The 19,230-nt window shown below is 50.6% G+C and overlaps 1 protein-coding gene across 2 annotated transcripts in view; it reads right to left on the bottom strand.

Annotated features, from left to right (window-relative positions):
* CCDC93 (coiled-coil domain containing 93) overlaps positions 1-19,230 on the bottom strand; it is a 104,798-nt gene that overhangs the window by 5,278 nt on the left and 80,290 nt on the right. For both annotated transcript variants that reach the window (XM_065931407.1, XM_065931408.1), the window contains 9 exons: positions 18,167-18,240; positions 17,269-17,350; positions 16,356-16,427; positions 15,037-15,090; positions 10,885-10,947; positions 8,145-8,253; positions 6,110-6,192; positions 3,659-3,696; positions 1,944-2,028 (listed from right to left, as the gene is read on the bottom strand). In XM_065931407.1, the coding sequence (XP_065787479.1) occupies positions 1,944-2,028; positions 3,659-3,696; positions 6,110-6,192; positions 8,145-8,253; positions 10,885-10,947; positions 15,037-15,090; positions 16,356-16,427; positions 17,269-17,350; positions 18,167-18,240 (660 nt within the window). The remainder of the gene's footprint in view (positions 1-1,943; positions 2,029-3,658; positions 3,697-6,109; positions 6,193-8,144; positions 8,254-10,884; positions 10,948-15,036; positions 15,091-16,355; positions 16,428-17,268; positions 17,351-18,166; positions 18,241-19,230) is intronic.

Genomic DNA, 19,230 nt, shown 5'->3' with positions numbered 1-19,230 from the left:
TAGGCAGTTTCCTCTTACTCAGGAACCTTTCCACAGACCACAAACACCTACTCTACTGTACACCCTGCACTTGCTGGTTCTGGGGGAACCTGTGCTCTGGGGCACAGACACTCCCCTGCCACCGCTATCTAAGCAGGACCCATCATGGTACCCAGATACAGGGGGCTGTGTTTTTGTTTCTTTTAAACAAACACAACAAAAGACATCCATCCAAACGAGTGCTATTCTGCAGAGCAGATAGACTTAATCCATTCCAGTGCCAACCAACATTCAAGGTCTACCTGGAACCCTCAAGGAGAACTACTTTTGGACTCAGTGAATTCACTCGTTCAGCAAAGAGTTCTTTGGTGCTCACCATGGGTCAGGTGCTATGCCAGTCACCAGCAACACAGACATGAGAGGAGACAGCCCTCCCCATTCAGGGACCTGGGCACCCTCCTGGGGCCCAGCCACCTCGTGGGGGGACAGACGCAGCAGCAGCCTCCTCTGCGGGCCAGCACCAAGGTGCCTTCACCATGAAGCTTGGGGCAGGATGGAGGGGATGAAGGAGTCAGGCCCACTTCCTTCCTGAGGAATGCTTCAGATAGCAACCGAAAGGGAAACCAAAGTGGGGGAAAAAACCAATAACTTCCTCTTGTTCTTTACTATGAGCAAGACTATCTCCCCGAGGATGAGCATAGTGAGTGGAAAGTCCCTGCACTGAGGCTGGGTAGTTACAGGCCTGTGGTTGGCCAGGCTCTCTGCTCCCCACCTCCCTCTAACCTCAAATCACCGAGCAGTGACTCCACTCCCTCCTGCAAGAGAGCCTGCCTGCCCTGGGTAAGTGGCCCCACACATGGACAGCCGCCGTCTCACTTTGCCCTCATTTTTGTGGTTGAATAGTCGTGTCACCAATGACACTTTTTTTTTTAACTTTTGACATGATATTGTTGACACCCTTAATAAGAAGATGAATATTCTGCTAGAGGGAAAGGGACATGGCAAGCTTTTGTCTGCAGTCCCTCTCTGGTGAGATGGGATTACAGGCAGCTTGAAGGAGTGGATTTTTCAGACAGGTCCTAAGGCAATCCTTTCATGTGTGTACATTCTGGCCCCGCTCTCTGGACTACTCCGTCCCAGGATTGTGAAAGGACATGCCCTGTGTCCCCAGATGGTTTCACTGCCATGCCCGAGTATCAGGTGTGTGACACATTTCTAGAGTAGGACCAAAAGCAAGAGACATTGGAAGTATAGTTAGGATTTGTCTGCTGTGGTAGCGGGAGCCTCTGGCTGCGTGTCCGGCTTCCAGACCATCAGCAAGTCTTGTCTTCTCCTGACCAAGTGTGCACGCGAGGAGCCAGAGTGCAGAGATGCTCACGCTGCCCCTAGCCTGGACGATTCTCGCAAAGCTATCTCTGGAGCCCCCACATCCCTTTCAGTTCCTCTTTTCTCGTCTGAGGCTCAGTATCCTCTCCCTTTGGCAGAATTCAGCAATGACTTGCATTTTTATAGGGGACTCCTGGAAACTAAAATACACTTGAGATGGTACGGAATGGATCCCTGATGGCAGAATGTCAGGAACCAGAGAGCCAGTGAGGATTTGATTCTGGGCAAGAGAGAAGGCCTGCTGGTGAAAGCCAGCTTCCTCATCTGTGAAACAGGGGGAACACACTCACGTAAGAGGACTTCTGGGAGGATGAGCACAGTGCTTGACACTCAGTAGGTGTTACACGCACAGAGCTGTTGCTAAGAGTCTGAACGACTGACGCAGGCAGCCTATGGAGCTGGCCTGCCCACTGTACGGTCAGAGACCTCAGTGGGACCCCTTGCAGAGACACTGAAGATGTGTCTTCAGAGTTGAGAGCACATCCCCAGGGTAACTGGAAGAGACCTGCTTTCTCCAGGGCCTTCTCCCATCACCAGCGTAAAACTCTGGCCACATTACCGAAAAAAAGCAATCTGACCTTCATTCGACTTTGCTTAATTCCTTCTACGATCTGTTCCATCTGACGTAAAAACTGGTCCCGGGAGGCAGGGGAGGCCATGGCTCTGAAAGAAAGACCAGCAGAGGTATGACCAGCAAACAGGATTCAAGAAAAGGGGAGGAATCGAGGAGTCAGTCCAGACAATGCCTCAGGAGGCAGACAGGCCTTTGCAAGGCAGGAAGGACCCATGGGTCCCCTGTGATACCAGGCAGCCAGAGATTTTAATTTGTGAGCAAGGCATGAAAATTAGCTTGGTCTTATAAATGAATATTAATCTGTTTTTCCCCCAACCTTCTCTATAATTTTCTTACTAATAGGTACTTTCATAAATAAAATGTGACTGAAATTAGCAATTTAAAAAAAATTTTGAATGGTGACAGGTACTGCTTAAGGAATGAATTTCACTTAGTTTTTTTTTTAATCTGCAGATTTAGAGGCACTGATCAAGGCACTGGCTGTCCAGTGGTTAAGACTTCACTTTCTAATGCAGTGAGTTGAGTCTGATCCCTGGTAGGGGAGCTAAGATCCCCCATGCCAAAAAACTAGAACATAAATAACAGAAGCAATACTGTAACAAATTCAATAAAGACAAAAAAAAAAAAAGGCGCTGTTAAGACTGGGAGACATTTTCTGAGATTTTCCTAAAACCTGGCCCTGTTTCCAGGAGCAGCAGTTAAACAAGCGATGACCTAAAACATGCCTGTTCACCTCCAGTCCTGCAGGGGGCCTGACGTGAGAAGGATCAGAGCACACGATACAAGGATAAGAAATCTTTCAGAGGACGGGCCAAGAGACAGCAGAACTTCCACAAAAACACTCCAACCTCAGCTTCTCTCAGTGATCAGGGGATACGGATGAAGGCATCATTTTTAGAAATGTCACAAGGCTGTAAGTCACTAAACTGAATCTGAGTATTAAATGGAGCTGTTTGTTTTCAATTAGAAATGAAACTTAAAGTCCAGAGCTTGTAATCCATTAAGATCTTAGCTGCTGGTCACAGCAGAGTCTGTGCTGGTAAGAGAGGAAATTTTCTGGACAGAGAACCAGCCTGGGGTTGCCTGGATGGCGGACAAGGAGACGGTCATCTTTGAGGGCTGGTATGATCTGAGTAGAGGCGGCCTTCGCTGTTCAGTTTTTAGAGAAAATATTTATGTTTGAACACAGTGATTTAGAGCATGCACATGACTGAACTCTACCACCAAATCTGAAAACTATTTAAACAAATATATAGATTATTTTATTACCTAAATTTTATTTTTTAATTTACTTTTTTCCCCAACTAAGGATTGAATCCAGGCCCTCCATGGTGAAAGAGTGGAGTCCTAATGACTGGATGGCCAGGGGATTCCCTCATTATCTAAATTTTAAAGCATCTCTATGTGTGCAAAAACAAATGTTATTAATCTAATCTTGGTAGGACAAAGACAATCCATGAAGAAATTATAGTAGCTAGGCACAGTCAAATTATTTGAAAGCTAACTTTTCCCCTAAGCTTGGTTGTTTTTAAAATTTGCTGTAATATCATTATGTTTTTGTAAGAACTCAAGGTCTGCATAAACCAAGATACATCTGCACACAGCAGGGGTGGAAGTGTAAGAACCCCAGCCTGGGCCCTGAGCCTTGCTGCACATGGAGGCGAGCCGGCAAGCGCAGGGCGCACGGACACTGATCGGAAGAGAACCGACAGCACTTACTGTGAGAAGTTCTCATGGATGGAGTTCAGCAGGCTGATCTGGGGAGGAAGGAAGAAGAAGAACAATAAGCAGAGGCTGAAGGATGCCTGTGCCACCCCAGCCACTGGAAGCCGGGCGCCTGTCTCTGGATACTGCTTCTGAAAGGACTGCACCTTGCTCACGCAGGTGAACAGTAACACGGAAAGCAACGAGTTCTCAGACTCATCGCTTCCCAGAGTCTCCAGCTCGAGCAAGCATGACCTTGGCAGCACAGGAGGAGGGCTCCGTGATGGGACCCAAACCCCCGCTGAGACACGTCTAAGCCAACATTAGGGCTCCTCGGGGGAGCTGCACCACTGTCCTTTCAATCTCACCAAACACTGGACTTCATTTTCAGGGCCATCAGCCCAGCAGAGAGTCAGCGGGGACGGGAAGGTGAGAACTCTGCGTCCACGCTACTCCTTCCCACCGAGTTTCTGCCAGTGTGTCTGCGGCCAGGCAGCTCTGAGAGCCTCCACGTGCCCCACTCAAGGTCCCTCCCCCATGGAAATCCCGTGGCCTGCACACAAGACCCTTTACTGCCCTGATGACAGTCCAGGGCAGGGCTCGGAGTCTGGAGTTTAGAAACCTAGGTCATCTTTCCAGCTCTGTCACTGACCTGGCTTGTGAGCCCCAAACTAAGCATTTACTATACTTGGACTCAGGTTTACACTCTGAAACATGGAGATGATATTCTTGTCCCTGACTTCACAGGCATGTTGAAAGCTAAAATATCACAAGTATAAATAGATTTGGAATAAAATGTACAATTTACCCAAATGAAAAGTTCTAACTGCATTAACATAGCTTGGAATTAAAAAGCCCCACCACCCTGCATACTCCTAAAGGAATGCAATAACCTTAAACACTGGTGATGAAGGGAAGTCAACAGGGTTTAAGGCTTTCTCACAAGGAGCTGGCCTGTTCCTGAGTTAGGGGACAAGTCTTCCCCTTACCAGATGGGAGGACCCCCAGGTCAGGGTGTGCAGCAGAGCGATCCCCCAGGTCTGATGTGTGTTCAGTCACTTCAGTCATGTCTGACTCTTTGTGACCTCATGGACTGTAGCTCGCCAGGCTCCTCTGTCCACAGGATTCTCCAGGCAAGGATACTGGAGTGGGTTGCCATGGCCCTCTCCAGAAGATCTTCCCGACCCAGGGATTGAAACTGCGTCTCTTGCGTCTCCTGCGTTGCAGGTGGATTCTTTACCCACTGAGCTATCTGGGAACCAGGTCTGACGAAAATCCCCCAAATGCACTCATCTATTCAAACACTGATCAAATGCTTGTTATGTGTCTATCACTGTGTAAGGCCCTGGATAGAGAAAACAGAACCCAGCCCCTCAAGAGTGCCTCTCAGAGGAGAGCGATTGATCTGGTTTGACTGGCAAAAATAGGTAGTCAACAGGGAACTCAAACTCGGGCTATGAAACAACCTAGAGGGTGGGGCTGGGTGGGGGGTGGGAGGTGGGAGGAAGGGTCAAGGAGCGGACACATGTCCACCTATGGCTGACTCACGCTGATTAAGGGCAGAAACCAACACAATGTTGTAAAGTAATTATCCTTCAATTAAAAAAAAAACAAACCCCCAAAACAAGAAATAGGTAGTCAAGATAACAACAGCCACAGAGGCTTCCATTTGGGTCCAGGTAAAAGATACATCTGTAACAGTATTCTTATTGAAGAGGTAATTAGTGCAGGTTGCAGGATGATAACGAAATAAAAAAAGATTCTGTCACCTTCAAGGTGAGGGGTAGGCAGGAGCTAATACATATCACTGTGTGCTAGGAACTTCACAGACATGGTCTCATTCATTCTCTATCACTGTAGGGTACGTGGTGAGGGTGAGAAGAAGACCAGACTAAAACCCACCCCCAAATGACTCGGGAGCGCCTGCTGCCCCCACCCCACACTGCGCTGCATGCTGCAGCTGTGGAGACGCCCCTGCTTGTTCCTAAATCCAGATGCACACCCGCCCCATCCACCGCTTTCCACGGAGGGAGCTCCGAATCACCAGCAGATCTGACCTGAGCGAGAGTCAGAGCAACAAGGAGCGGCCGCTCACGGTCACCCGTTCCACTCCTGCTTTCAATTTTACAATTCTTTCAGTTCATGCCTCTGTCTGACGCCGATGACTAAATAGCCATTTCCCCAGGTCAACTCTGACGGCCCACCTTCCCCATTTCCTTTAGTTGGTTCTTTCCTTCATTTAAAGCTCAAACTCGAGTTTCGCCAACTCCAGATCCTTCTCCACATGTACCTCTTGCGCTTCCAGTTGTTTCTCTTTGTGATGGTGCCTCTCGCAGGGCGCCATACAAGCGCCGCCCACTGCAGGGTGACGGCCCCGAGGAATCGTGCACTTTCTGACCGTGCACCCAGCGCGGGGCGCAAGACACAAACTCCTCCATGTCGTCTTCTTTCTATAAGGGCGCCTACCTCTTTCTCCAGATAAACCTTTTTGTCGTCCAGGGTGTTATATAAAGTGAAGAACTGCTTGGTTTCTTTGTGCACTGCCGAAACTGTAATGCAGAGAAACGAGCGAGCGCACGGTGAGAAGACATGTCAGTGACCCTGCGTGCCCTACCCCTGCTGAGGCCTGCAGGACTGGGACCTGCCGGGCCGCGCACTCCTATCTGTGAGGACGCCCCATGGGACACAGAGCCGTGTGCAGGGCTGCGGTGGGCAGACAGCGCATGGCGGCCGTGACAGCCCTGCCAGGACAGGCGCTAGGGGACGCTCCCTGCCGGCGAGCGGGATGGGGCGTTGCCCTGAAGTCCTCCAAGTGCGGGTCCCAGGAGAAAGGGGGCAGGGATGAGGCAGCCCCATGCCCATGCCGGCTCTTCCTGTCTGCGTGGCTCCCTTCCCTTCTGCTCCGCGTGAGCACGAGCCACAGTCGGCTCACTTTTGTAAACCTCGTGCTTAGGGGGAAAGGTTTAACCTGGAGAAGAAACTATTTTTTGCTGAGAAACTGCCACTGTTGACACCTACCCTGACCATCTGAATTAAATGTGAGGACTGAAACATCTGGGTGGGGGTGGAACATAAAAGGAGGCACGGATGCTCTGAGTAGGGACAGTGCTCCAGCTCGAACCAGGAAGGATGGCTGGGAGGTCAACATCTCAAGGGAAAACTGGGTGTACTTTAGGGAAGATCGGGAGTTTCCCAAGTGGGACTGTAGGGCCCTGGCCTCCTGGACCTGCAGACCAGCTCACAGGGGTGAAGGACACAGGGACTGCAGGGGCCCAGCGGGCCCAGACGAGGCAGGACTCTGACCAGGATTCTGAAGACTGTCCGTCCAGTTATGGGGAGCTATGAAATATTAAGGCTTTTAAAGCAAGAGTGTAAAATGATGAAATTTATGTGAGAAAGAGCTCTCAGGCAGGAGTGAGGAGCAGGTGGCTATAGCAGGAGTCCAGAAGAAATGGACATGATACTACTCAGAAACAGAACTGGCAGAGCAGCATGGGTCAGAGAAGACAGGGCCTCTAGCTGGGCTCGAAAGCGATCACGGTGAGCGAGGGGACAGACAGGAGGGAGGCAAAGTCTTGTACCTGCCGAGTCTGAGGTGCCCAGGAGACATGCAAGAATGGAGCCCAGGGAAGGGGCGATGGTCCAGGACCTGTTTACTGAGGGTAAGGGAGGAGGTCCTTGAAGGGTTCTGTCTAACAGAATGGAGAAAGGGCCCCAGGTGCAGGTAACAGGGGGAGTCAAGGCCGAGGATGTCAGCGTCCACGGTGTGCTGAAGAGCAGAGTGTGGCCCGGGGAGGAGGAGGAGGACTGAGAGCAGGAACGAGGCCTCCGGGCAGCCCGCCTAGACTAAGGAGGGTCCTGGAGAGAATGAGAGAGCTTTCCTTCAGGCTAGGGAGCTTGTGAGCAACTGCCACAGGAGACAAGTGATACGACTGGATGGGTGGATGGGAGGGATTCAGAGAAGGAGCTGCACACCAGCTAATGGTTACTGGGTTAGGATATAAGGAAGAGGAGACATGGCAGAAGCACTGTGAAGAAAAAGGCAATGGCAGCTTTGAGGGTCACTCTGAGCCTGATGAGATGTGATCCCTGATTCAGGTCGAGGGATACCCAGTTGTGAATGAACACGATGCTGTTAAAGGCAAGGATCACATGAGAAGAAGGTTCACAGAGAATAAGGACGACGAGTGAGGACTGATCGAGAGATGCTGGGGTCACAAGGTTCCGTGTGACGTTGGAAAGTGGAGCCCGATGGCCGATGCGGATGAGGGTGGGCTGAAAGCATTACTCTAAGAGCTCAATCAGGGAGAGGGAGTCAGGGCTCCACAGTGTTGCGCCTGGGATTCTGGGCTACGTGGAATGAGTGGGCCTGATGATGAGCGAAAGCCCTTTCCAGGGCTGGCTTCCATGGACACAAACACCACGCTACAGTGGGTCAGAGCCCCTCGCCCCTGCCCCTCCCAGGGCCAGCCTCAGGAGCGTATGTGGTCGATGCACCTACTCTGGCGGTAGAGTTCAATAAATCTCTTCTGATATTGTATTAGCTCGGCTCGGCTGGGCACTTCATCAATCTTGCGATGCAAAATTGCTATTTCTCGATTTCTTCGAGCCTAAATGCAAAAGAGATGGGGAGACAACACTATTTGATGAAAGGCCTTATTTGTTCCCACAAAATATTGCCCCCACTCACACTGTGCCTGCAAACCAGCCCTGGGATGCAGACACACACCACCAGCTGCTCCGACCCCGACTCCCACGGGCAAGAGAGAGAGAAGGTGTGGCTGTGAGCTGATGCCACCTGTGTACATGTGTGCTAAGTCATTTCAGTCGTGTCTGACTCTCTGCAACCCTGGAACTGTATCCCCCCGACTCCGCTATCCTTGGGATTCTCCAGGCAAGACTACTGGAGTGGGTTGCCATGCCCTCCTCTAGGGCATCTTCCCAACCCAGGGATCGAACCCGCATCTCTTAGTCTCCTGCACTGGCAGACGGGTTCTTTACTACTACCGTCACCTGAGAAGCCTCTAAACTGGAGCCACAGGAGGCATCACATTAACAGATCCAGAAGGAAGATTCTGAATGGGACGGTACCCCCGGCCAGCCCACCAGGCCCCCAAGGTCTCTGGAGCAGCTGATTCCCCAGAGCCAGGCGGGTACCAGAAGCGTTCCCCAGATGACGAGAGACTGATGCCACCCTGCTGCTCCATACAACTTCTGAATCCCTGAGCCTGCCTGAAAAGCTCCTAAAGCATCTTTCTGGCATCTCCCCCTTCCCATGAAATGAACTGGGCTCTATCAGTCAAACTGCTCCTGACTGCTTCTGGGAGGCAGAGCCGTGAGGGTGCAGGGGAGGCCTCAGGCTTCGAGGCGGGGAGTCTCCTGTGGGCAGCACCGGGGAAGGGGTCCAGCTCCCCGACACACTCACAGCCTCAGTGTTGCCCTCTCCCAGCCACTTTATCACAGTGGCAGACGGGGACCTCTGATTCATGTGGGTGCAAAACCCACTATCAGCTCTGGTGACCAAACCAAAACCAGGTCTGTGGCTTGAGCTAGAGCAAGCTAGAGCTTGAGCTAGAGCTATTTCTCCTTTTGGCCAAGGCTATATTCCCCACAGGTGCTTGGGCTCTGACGACTATGCTTCACCCCACCTCCCCAACCAGGAATCTATAGATACAACCATTCATTCTTTTCACTGCATCTTTGACCTCTCCTTTTCTACTGGTTTCTTTTTACTGGTATTTAAATATGTCGAAGGCCCTTCCTTAAACCCTGATCAGGGACTTCTCTGTGGCCCAGTCCTTAAGAACCTGCCTTCCAATACAAGGGATGTGGTTTTGATTCCTGGTTGAGGAACTAAGACCCACAAGCTGTGGGGCAACCAGGCCCTAGAACTGCAACTAGAGCCCATGCACCACCATGAAAACCCAGGACAGCCACAAAAGAAGAAAAGAAAGAAAGAAAAAAGGAAACCGCAAAACCAAGTACTCAAGGGGCTCTGACGTCTCGACTCCCCTCCCCACAAGCCACCCTTCAACCCACAGCCGCTGGCTGCTCCAAACACCCAGTGGAGATACTCTCGCCAAGGTCACACAGACGTCTCTGTGCCTGTGGCAGTTCTCAGCCTCCAGCTCTCTGACTTCTGGCAACGCTGCGCCTTGTCTCCCCGAGCCCTCTGCTCGGCGGCCAGGAGACCTCAGACTGCTGTGTCCGTGGGCCTCGAGCTGCCCGCTGGGTCTCCAGCCTCACTGGCGGAGTCCTCCTTCCCCTCTTCACAGCTTCCGCTACCACCTACACGGTGCTGACACCCAGACCTCCAGCCCAGATTATTCCTACCTGGTGCAGTACCCTAACCTTTAAAAGCCCCACAGAGATCTCATGAACCTTTCTCTTCACCGTCCCATTCCCTCAGCCCTATCCTTTCTACTTTAGGCTTTTTCTCAACGAATAACACAAGGATCCATGCCAGTGCCCAAGTCGGAAATTCTCCACCATCTTTGACTCTGCTTTTTTCTCTAACCCATCCCTGGTTCCAGCGACACAGCTGCTCAGCCTCTCGGCCACCAGTTCACTTCCACCCCCTCACTGAGCCAGCCCTGGCCCGGGCTTCAGCACTGATCCCTGCAGGCCCTTGGCCACTCCCACCAGAACCTGGCCTTCCTCTCCCAGAGAGCAGAGCAGTTCGGGCCAAAGTGCAACACAAGTTAACTCTTGGCTTTTAAGTGTCCATGAGCCAGAATCTGGCAACGGAAGAGATTGTACAATGCAATGTTGACTCTATATGAATTTAAAGCCAACTCTGACGCCTACCTTCCCATATCTGATAGCCTTCTCACCGCCCCCACCCAATACACCCCCACCCCCAGGATATCAACTAACAGCTAAAATGGGCACTTAATTATTGAAGAAAAGTACTTGACCGGAACATTAGACCTTGAATCCTGCCTCCGGCACTTTCTAGCAGCTTGTACTTAACAGATTTGAGTCAATTTCTTCACACAGAAAATGAGGCTGACAGCTACTCTCCAGCAAAGGTGATGATCAAGTCAAGCGAGATGTTGGTGAAATAACAGACCAGTGTGAGGTGTTATAACCAACACCTCAATCCAGAGTTACACTCCAGACAGAAGAGGAAATAGTGGCTTAAAACCGAGTCTCTCTGGCTCTTAGATACTGAGATGCTCTTGTTCTGCTATAGGACATGCAAACCTATTAGATGGATTCATCAGCTCGTGTTTACTCACCTGTAGTAGACGGATCTTGTAAAGTTTCTCTTTCTCCATGTTATACCGTCTGTCTAGGTCTTCCTGGAATTGGAAAAAAAAAAAAAACCCACAATTATCTGCAAATTTTAATTTTTTTGATGAAATCTTTTGAAGTTGAACAGTTTTTATGTATCTCCTTCACTGTGAGGCTCCCAGTTTCTTTTTTGAAATGGCTGAGTTCAGGGTTGAGTCCTACATCCTGTGAGGCCCTTGACACTCTTTCACATCACTTTGTAACAACTCTTTCTTCTTCTGGGACCCAGGCTGAATCCAGGGTTCTCAAGTGAAGGATCCTCCAAATCCATGTGCCCTTCCTTCCCTTAAGAAAAAAACCATGAGGAGGAGATAACTGGTATTTAAAGAGCCTGCTGTTCTGTGTTGCTGTGTCAGATGATGCTGGCTTGCTCATGTGTCTGTTTAGAGCTGCAATGTCCAATGCGATTGCTACCAGGCACATGTGGCTATTTAAATTCACATTATCTAAAACTGAAAAATATTCAATTTCTCAATTGTCCTAGCCAACCTTCAGATGCTCAGCGACCACACACAGTGGCCACCATATTGGATAGAGCACAGATCAAGAACACATCCACCACTGCAGAAAGGCCTTTGGGGCAGTATTAAATTAAAAGACAGAAACCAGCCCCTCACTGAACCCAGTGAGGTAAGAGATGTGGCTGGACGGCTCACTGTGCCAGAGGAGGCGACAGAGGCGCCCCTCTCCCCGTGTGCTTTTACACACACACACACACACACACACACAGGCACACAGACACACACAGATACATACACACACACAGACACAGACACACACACGAGACACACACACACAGACACACACACAGACACAGACACACACAGGCACACACACACACACACACATAGGCACACAGACACAGACACACACAGACACAGAAAGACACACACACAGACACACAGACACAGACACACACACGAGACACACACACACAGACACACACAGACACAGATACATACACACATGCAGACACACACACAGACACAGACACAGACACACACACACACAGACACACACAGACACAGAAAGACACAGACACAGACACACACAGACACACAAAGATACACAGACACACGCACACAGACACACACACACAGACTCACACAGACACACACACAGACACACACAGACACAGACACATAGGCACACAGACACACACAGACACAGACACACACACACAGACACAGACACACAGACACACAGACACAGACAGACACAGACACACACACACAGACACAGACACACAGACACAGACAGACACACAGACACAGACACAGACAGACACAGACACACACACACATAGGCACACACACAGACACACACACAGACACACACAGACCACACAGACACACACACACACAGACACAGACACACACACGAGACACACACACACAGACACACACACACACAGACACAGACACACACAGGCACACACAGACACACACACAGACACAGACACACACACGAGACACAGACACACACAGACACAGACACACACAGACACACACACACACGAGACACACACACGAGACACACACAGACACACACAGACACAGACACACACACATACAGAGACAGACACACACACAGACACATACACAGACACAGACACACACACAGACACACAGACAGACACACAGACAGACACACAGACACACACACAGACACACGCACACACAGACACACACACACACAGACAGACACAGACACACACAGACACATGCACAGACTCACACAGACACACACAGAGACACACACAGACACACACAGGCACACACACATACAGAGACACACACACAGACACAGACACACACAGACACACACACAGACACACACAGACACACGCACATAGACACACACACAGACAGACACACAGACACACAGAGACACACACACAGACACACATACACAGACACACAGAGAGAGACACAGACAGACACACACACAGACACACGCACACACAGACACACACACAGACTCACACAGACACACACAGAGACACACACATAGACACACAGACACACACACACAGACACAGACACACAGACACACAGACACACACACAGACTCACACAGACACAAACAGAAACAGACACACACAGAGACACAAACACACACACAGGCACACACACACACAGACACACACACAGACTCACACAGACACACACAGAAACAGACACACACAGAGACACACACAGACACACACAGGCACACACACATACACAGACACACACACAGACACACACACGAGACACACACACACTCACACAGACACAGACACAGACACAGACAGACACACACAGACAGACAGACACACACATACAGAGACAGACACACACAGACACACACACATACACAGACACACACACATACACAGACACACACACACAGACTCACACAGACACACACACACAGACACACACAGACACACACACACAGACACACACAGACACACACACATACACAGACACACACACATACACACACACATACACAGACACACACACACAGACACAGACACAGATACACACACAGACACACAGACACACACACACAGACACACACAGACACACAGACACACAGAGACACAGACACAGACACATGCACACACAGACAGACCCAGACAGACACACACACACAGACACACGCACACACACACACAGACTCACACAGACACACACACATAGACACACAGACACACACAGACACAGACACACACACGAGACACACACACACAGACTCACACAGACACACACACACACACACACAGAGACACAGACACACACACAGACAGACACAGACACACACACACAGACACAGACACACACACACACACACATACAGAGACAGACACACACAGACACACACATACACAGACACAGACAGACACACGCACACATAGACACACACACATACACAGACACACACACAGACACACACATACACAGACACACACACATACACACACATACAGACACACACACATACACACACACATACACAGACACACACAGACACACACACACATACACAGACACACATACAGACACACACAGGGACACAAAGACACACACACAGACACAGACTCACACACACACACAGAGACACACACACGTACAGACACACACAGGCACACACACACACAGACACACACACACAGACACACACATACAGACACACACACAGACACAGACACACAGACATAGACACACAGACACACACAGGCACACACCCCCGCCAGCTCCTCCTTGGGGCTCAGCCGCAGGCACGCCCCAGCAGCCTTCGCTGAGGGAGGCCCGCAGCTCCCTCTCTGGGAGCCTCTGAGGGCAGGGAGGGAAGAGGAGCCTGAGGGAGGTGAATGGTGGAGGCTTTCCTGTGTTCCCCTTCCTCCTCCCCTTCCTTTTCTGTTCCTTCCTCCCGGAAGCACTCCTTTTCCTCGGAACAGGCGTTGGCAACCACAGCCCAGCGGCTAAACCCAACAGCCCTTGGGCCAAATTTGCCTGTGCCTAGTTTTTTTTAATTTATTTTTTCATTGAAGGACAACTGCTCCACAGAATTTTGTTGCTTTCTGTCAAACCTCAACATGAATCAGCCACAGGTATACACACATCCCCTCCCCGCTGAACCTCCCTCTGTGCCTGGTTTCATAAATAAAGTTTTACTGGAACACAGCTGTGTCCTTTCACTTGTATATTGACTCTGATGACCAGCATGCAGCTGGCCCACAAGGCTGAGAATATCCACTGCCTGGCGCTTTACACGCCCAACCTCGGAGCGCAGGCCCGCAGACAGAGCTCTCCCCCTGTGCACGGCCGGCCCCTTGGAGCCTGTCGGCCGCCAGGCGCGGCCCTCGCAGGTCTTTCCCCTCCCCAGCTCGGAGGCCAGGGTGGAGATGGAATGGAAGGGCTGTCCACAGGGGCGTCATGCTCCACCCGAGGGGCAGGCGTGCGAGATGGAGCCAGGCCCCGAGAGCCCGCAGACGAGGAGGTGGCCACAGAGATGATGGAAGGAGGGGTGAGAGGCTGCTGAAGACACGAGGCTGCCACCACGCCCGCCGAGGACAGAACTGGTCCTGAGAACCGGTAGGTACTTACATTGTGAGTCATCGCAGAGGTTAAGGCACCATGTGACTCTCCCCCAGACAGGGTCTGCAATGATGCAAAGCAAAACAAAGAAAACATCTCTGAGGAAAGAAGCTGAGGGTCCAGAAGTAGGAAGGGGCGGGCTGGAAGTGTGCCGATCATGTCTGAACAGGGAACAGCCCGTACATGAGCCCTAGATTTTAAACTGTTCTGGTATGTCCATCAGTCACATACTAATAAGCTAAACTCTTTCTGAATGCGAGCCAATCCCTCTAGTGCGGTGTGGTGGCGAAGAAGAGAAATGCCGTCCTTAAAGTCTGAGTCCTGTACAGACCCAGAGGCTGGCTAAGCTGAACTCAGAATGTCAGTCTTGGAAACAACTGGAAAGCTGGGGTGGTCTAACTGTAGGTGGTCTCGGTTCACCACCCGCCGCCCGGTCACACTCCGCTGCGGCTGCACCAGTCCTCAAGGCTGGGGCTGAAGTGCCAGGACCCATCACGACAGGGAGGCAGCACCTCCGTGTCTGACTCCTGATGCGCGGGGCAGAGTCCACACAGGCCCAGGCCCAGGCCTGGCAGAAGGCCCTGGCTGCCTGGACCAGCCCCCGCCCTCCCCCGAACCCCAAGTCCCCATTTCCCCAAGCAAGAGGGTGCCGTCGATGAGGTCTGAGGCCATACGCTGAGCTAGTCACAGAGAGCCTCAGCAAAGACGCTTTGAATGGAGTATGAGAAGGGAAGACAAACCAGTGGTCCCTACAATCTCATTTGGTGAGAGAAACAGACTTTATTTTCCATCCTTATCCATGCCAGTTCCTTGGAAGGTCAAGGCCTCTGTTCAGAGAGCCAGTGGGACGTATTCTGAGCCAGGCACGCGCCCAGGCAACCAGAGCCCTGACCTCACATCTCGAGCGAGCTGCTCGCTGTAGCATCCATGTCCCGGGGCAGGAGTGCGGGCGACATCAGCAAACGGGCACACAATTGAGAAGTAGACGGGACGAAGTGGGGCCAGAGCTCTGGGAGCTCCTGGAGACACGCATCCCTGCTGGAGGGGCGGCCGGGCTTGTAAACCGGTTAACGCTTGCCTCGGGCTTGCTGCCGTTCACACTCAGAGCTGTTTCAACACTCAGAGCTGCTTCAACCCACAGAAGGAAGACGAAGTGCAGGGACGCATATCGACGAAAACCACGTGAGAAATGAGTGTTCAGAGGACACGGCTAAGGAAAAGTCTGGTCCCTTTCAGCAGCAGACTCTGCTGGTGAGTCCTCTAGAAACCGTTCCCTGGTGGACGTCACACAGCCCCCGCAGTCTGGAGCACCGCTCCACAGCCCGTACCTTTTCATCTCTGCCTGGCGCCCTCTCAGCCTTCAGGCTTTCGATTTCCTGCTGCAGCCGTGCCATCTCCTCCTTTAAAAGTAATACAAACATTTACAAGATCTAGACAGGCTAGTAACTAGATGTCATGATTTACCTTGATCTAGAACCTTATTTTCACATTTTGTGAGTTTATGTGGGGACAAGAAGTCCATAAAGAACCTGCCCCCCAGGCCCCTGATTTTCAGCCTGGGAACGTCTTTTCAGCTGTACCTCCGTTAGAAGGGGTCTTTCTTCCCAAAGGGCAGGTGAGGCTTGTACTAATCACTGGGGCATGGAATGACTGAGTAGCTGAGAGTCAGTCCCAAGCCTCCTCTTTTTCAGCTCTTCTCCACCTTTCCTGGGACCTTCCAGCCTGGAGCCCTGCCTCGTCCAGCCCTCCTCCACCTGCCACCCTCACCTGCTTAAGTCAGATATAGCTTCCAGAGGGCTCCTAGGCCATAATGGGCTCTCTTCCCCCAGACTCACAGAACTCAGCCCTCTTTCCTGTCTCCCACACGGTCACCTGTGCACATATCACTCCCACGCTTGGACCCTGTGACACAGACACGTCAGGATTTTAGGGCGGCCCTGGTTTCATGAGATACTACGCCTTCTGTAGACCTTTTAAATACATTTGTAAATTAGAAAACATTGTTAGACCGTGCTCTCAGCTTGGGGTCCGGCTCACAGAGTTACTCCTCCAAGGCATCTCTGGGGTCCTCCGATCACTTTATCACAGCACTCTACTCCTCTCGCACTTACTGCGTGGCTGCCTGCTGAGCCTCCTCCTCCCACCACACCTGGAGAGGACCCGCAGCAGCACGAGGGGAGGGCAGGCAGGAGGCCGTCTGAGAACCTCTGTTAACACCTGACGACGCCGAGCAACACTTACGCGACAGTGTGCTTTAAACTCCTGCTCCTGGCTTTTCAGATTCTCATTCATGGCTACGAGGGCTCTCAGGTTCTGCAGGATGCTGAGAAGACCAAAACACAACTGACTTGCAGCAAACCACTGTGATTTTATGAATCACAGCTAAAACCAAGACCCCAGGAAAAAGGAACTTTTTTCTTAATTTCCTTTGTCTCTTCCAAGAGTGTCTAATGGGCTTCCCACCAGTGATGACGATCACCATTTAACAGACATTACTATTCATCTACAAGCTGAGTCCATCAGGTCACATTCAAACAAACGTTACAGAATCCAGAATTAATCCACTGCAGAAACATTAATGTGTTTTGAGATTACTGTATATTTTTAATGATACCAACTACTGAAGACTCAGCACAGATAGAATCGTAATTTTAATTCTCATTTAAAATTTTAAATGTAAATGTAAATGCTTATATTTAAATTGTCTAAAGACAATTAATTTTAAAAAAACGACCCAAAACCCAGTGTTGGTAAAAAAAGACAACATTTTCATTCTTGAAGGACAGGGTAAGATCAGGGCTGTTAAAACCTGGCAACCACGGTTGACTCCAAGGGAGAAGGACTGGGTAGCCAGGGGCAGGGGCGGGAGAAGACCTTTCAGTGTATGTCTTTTTGAACCTTGCATGTATTACTTACTTTCTAAAAACGAGAAAACAGACAAAACAAAATACAAAACACAGCTGCTCCTGACCCAGGGGGAAGTGGGAGGAAGAGGAAGAAGGCAGCCCTGGATCAGGATTAGCGGTGAAGTAACTGGCAGAACGGCGCCAGCAGCCATGACCTGGGCTCCTCAGCCCTGTTCTCCACCCACCAGCCACGCTCCCAGAGAAAATAAATCCCACGTCTTGAGGTCTCCTACCTCGGATCGGCTTTGGCCTCTATCTTCTCGAGGGCTGTCTGCTCTTTGTCCAGTTTCTCGCTGTGACCCTTGAGCTATGAGAGAGAAGGAGGCATGCTGCTGGAGACTTGCCAGGACAGGAGGCGAGGGCTTCCATTCCCCCGCCTGGCCCACACCTGAGCCCTCTCTAGTCAGGTGGCCCAGCCCCCCGGACACGGCCGTGCATTGAGAAAACAGGTGGGACAGAGGCACAGGATGGGGCTGAGGGACCGTACAGAAAGATCAAAACCACAGCCTTCCTGACACGTGCTGTGAGTTAAAAGAAACCTTGGCGATACCTTTAAATCACAGCTGCAAGTGGGTGGAAAGCCAAAGTAATGCTGACAGCAGGTGCCTTTCAGTGGGAAGTAAATAAAAGCAGTAGCCAGGAGACTGACCTGGGTTTCAGTCTCAGGATACCACTGCTGGGGCTACTCACAGGGGCAGGGTTAACTTTCCTATCTTGAAAAACTCCATTTTCTTTCTCTGAGTCAGTGGAGACTTTAAAAAGCAAACTTTATGGAAACTCAGACTTTAATTTTCAAGGTGTGTAGATCTACCGTACAATAGACTATTAAGCTGCTATTAAAAAAGAATAAACAGTTCTTTTATGATGATCTCTAACATTTACTGTAAGTTGAAAAAACATATAAAATCATGATTCCAATGTGCATCAAGGAAGGTATACACGTGTACATCTTTTATACACATGCATTAAAGAACCCACATGTTATTTGTACATGCACAAGAATTTTCTGAAAAGATTCACAAGTGATTGGTTACTCTCTAGATAGAGTATATGCTTGGGATACAGGGGGACACCCTTCGTACTTTTTGAATTTTGAACTATGTGAATGTGTTACCTATTAAAAAAAAAAGTTAAAGAACTTCCAAGAGTTCTAGCTGAGACCAAGTGGCAGCAAGCCCTTCTTTTTCAAGTCCTGGGAAGTTCAGGTGATTCTGTTTGATGACAGGAGCAGACACCTTGGGGACAAGAAAGATGGTAGCAGATAAGATTGACCAGTGGAGGACCACCATGGGGATCC

This window comes from Muntiacus reevesi, chromosome 3, assembly GCF_963930625.1.
Source record: "Muntiacus reevesi chromosome 3, mMunRee1.1, whole genome shotgun sequence".
Taxonomy (NCBI): domain Eukaryota; kingdom Metazoa; phylum Chordata; class Mammalia; order Artiodactyla; family Cervidae; genus Muntiacus; species Muntiacus reevesi.
This window is presented reverse-complemented; position numbering and strand designations above follow the sequence as displayed.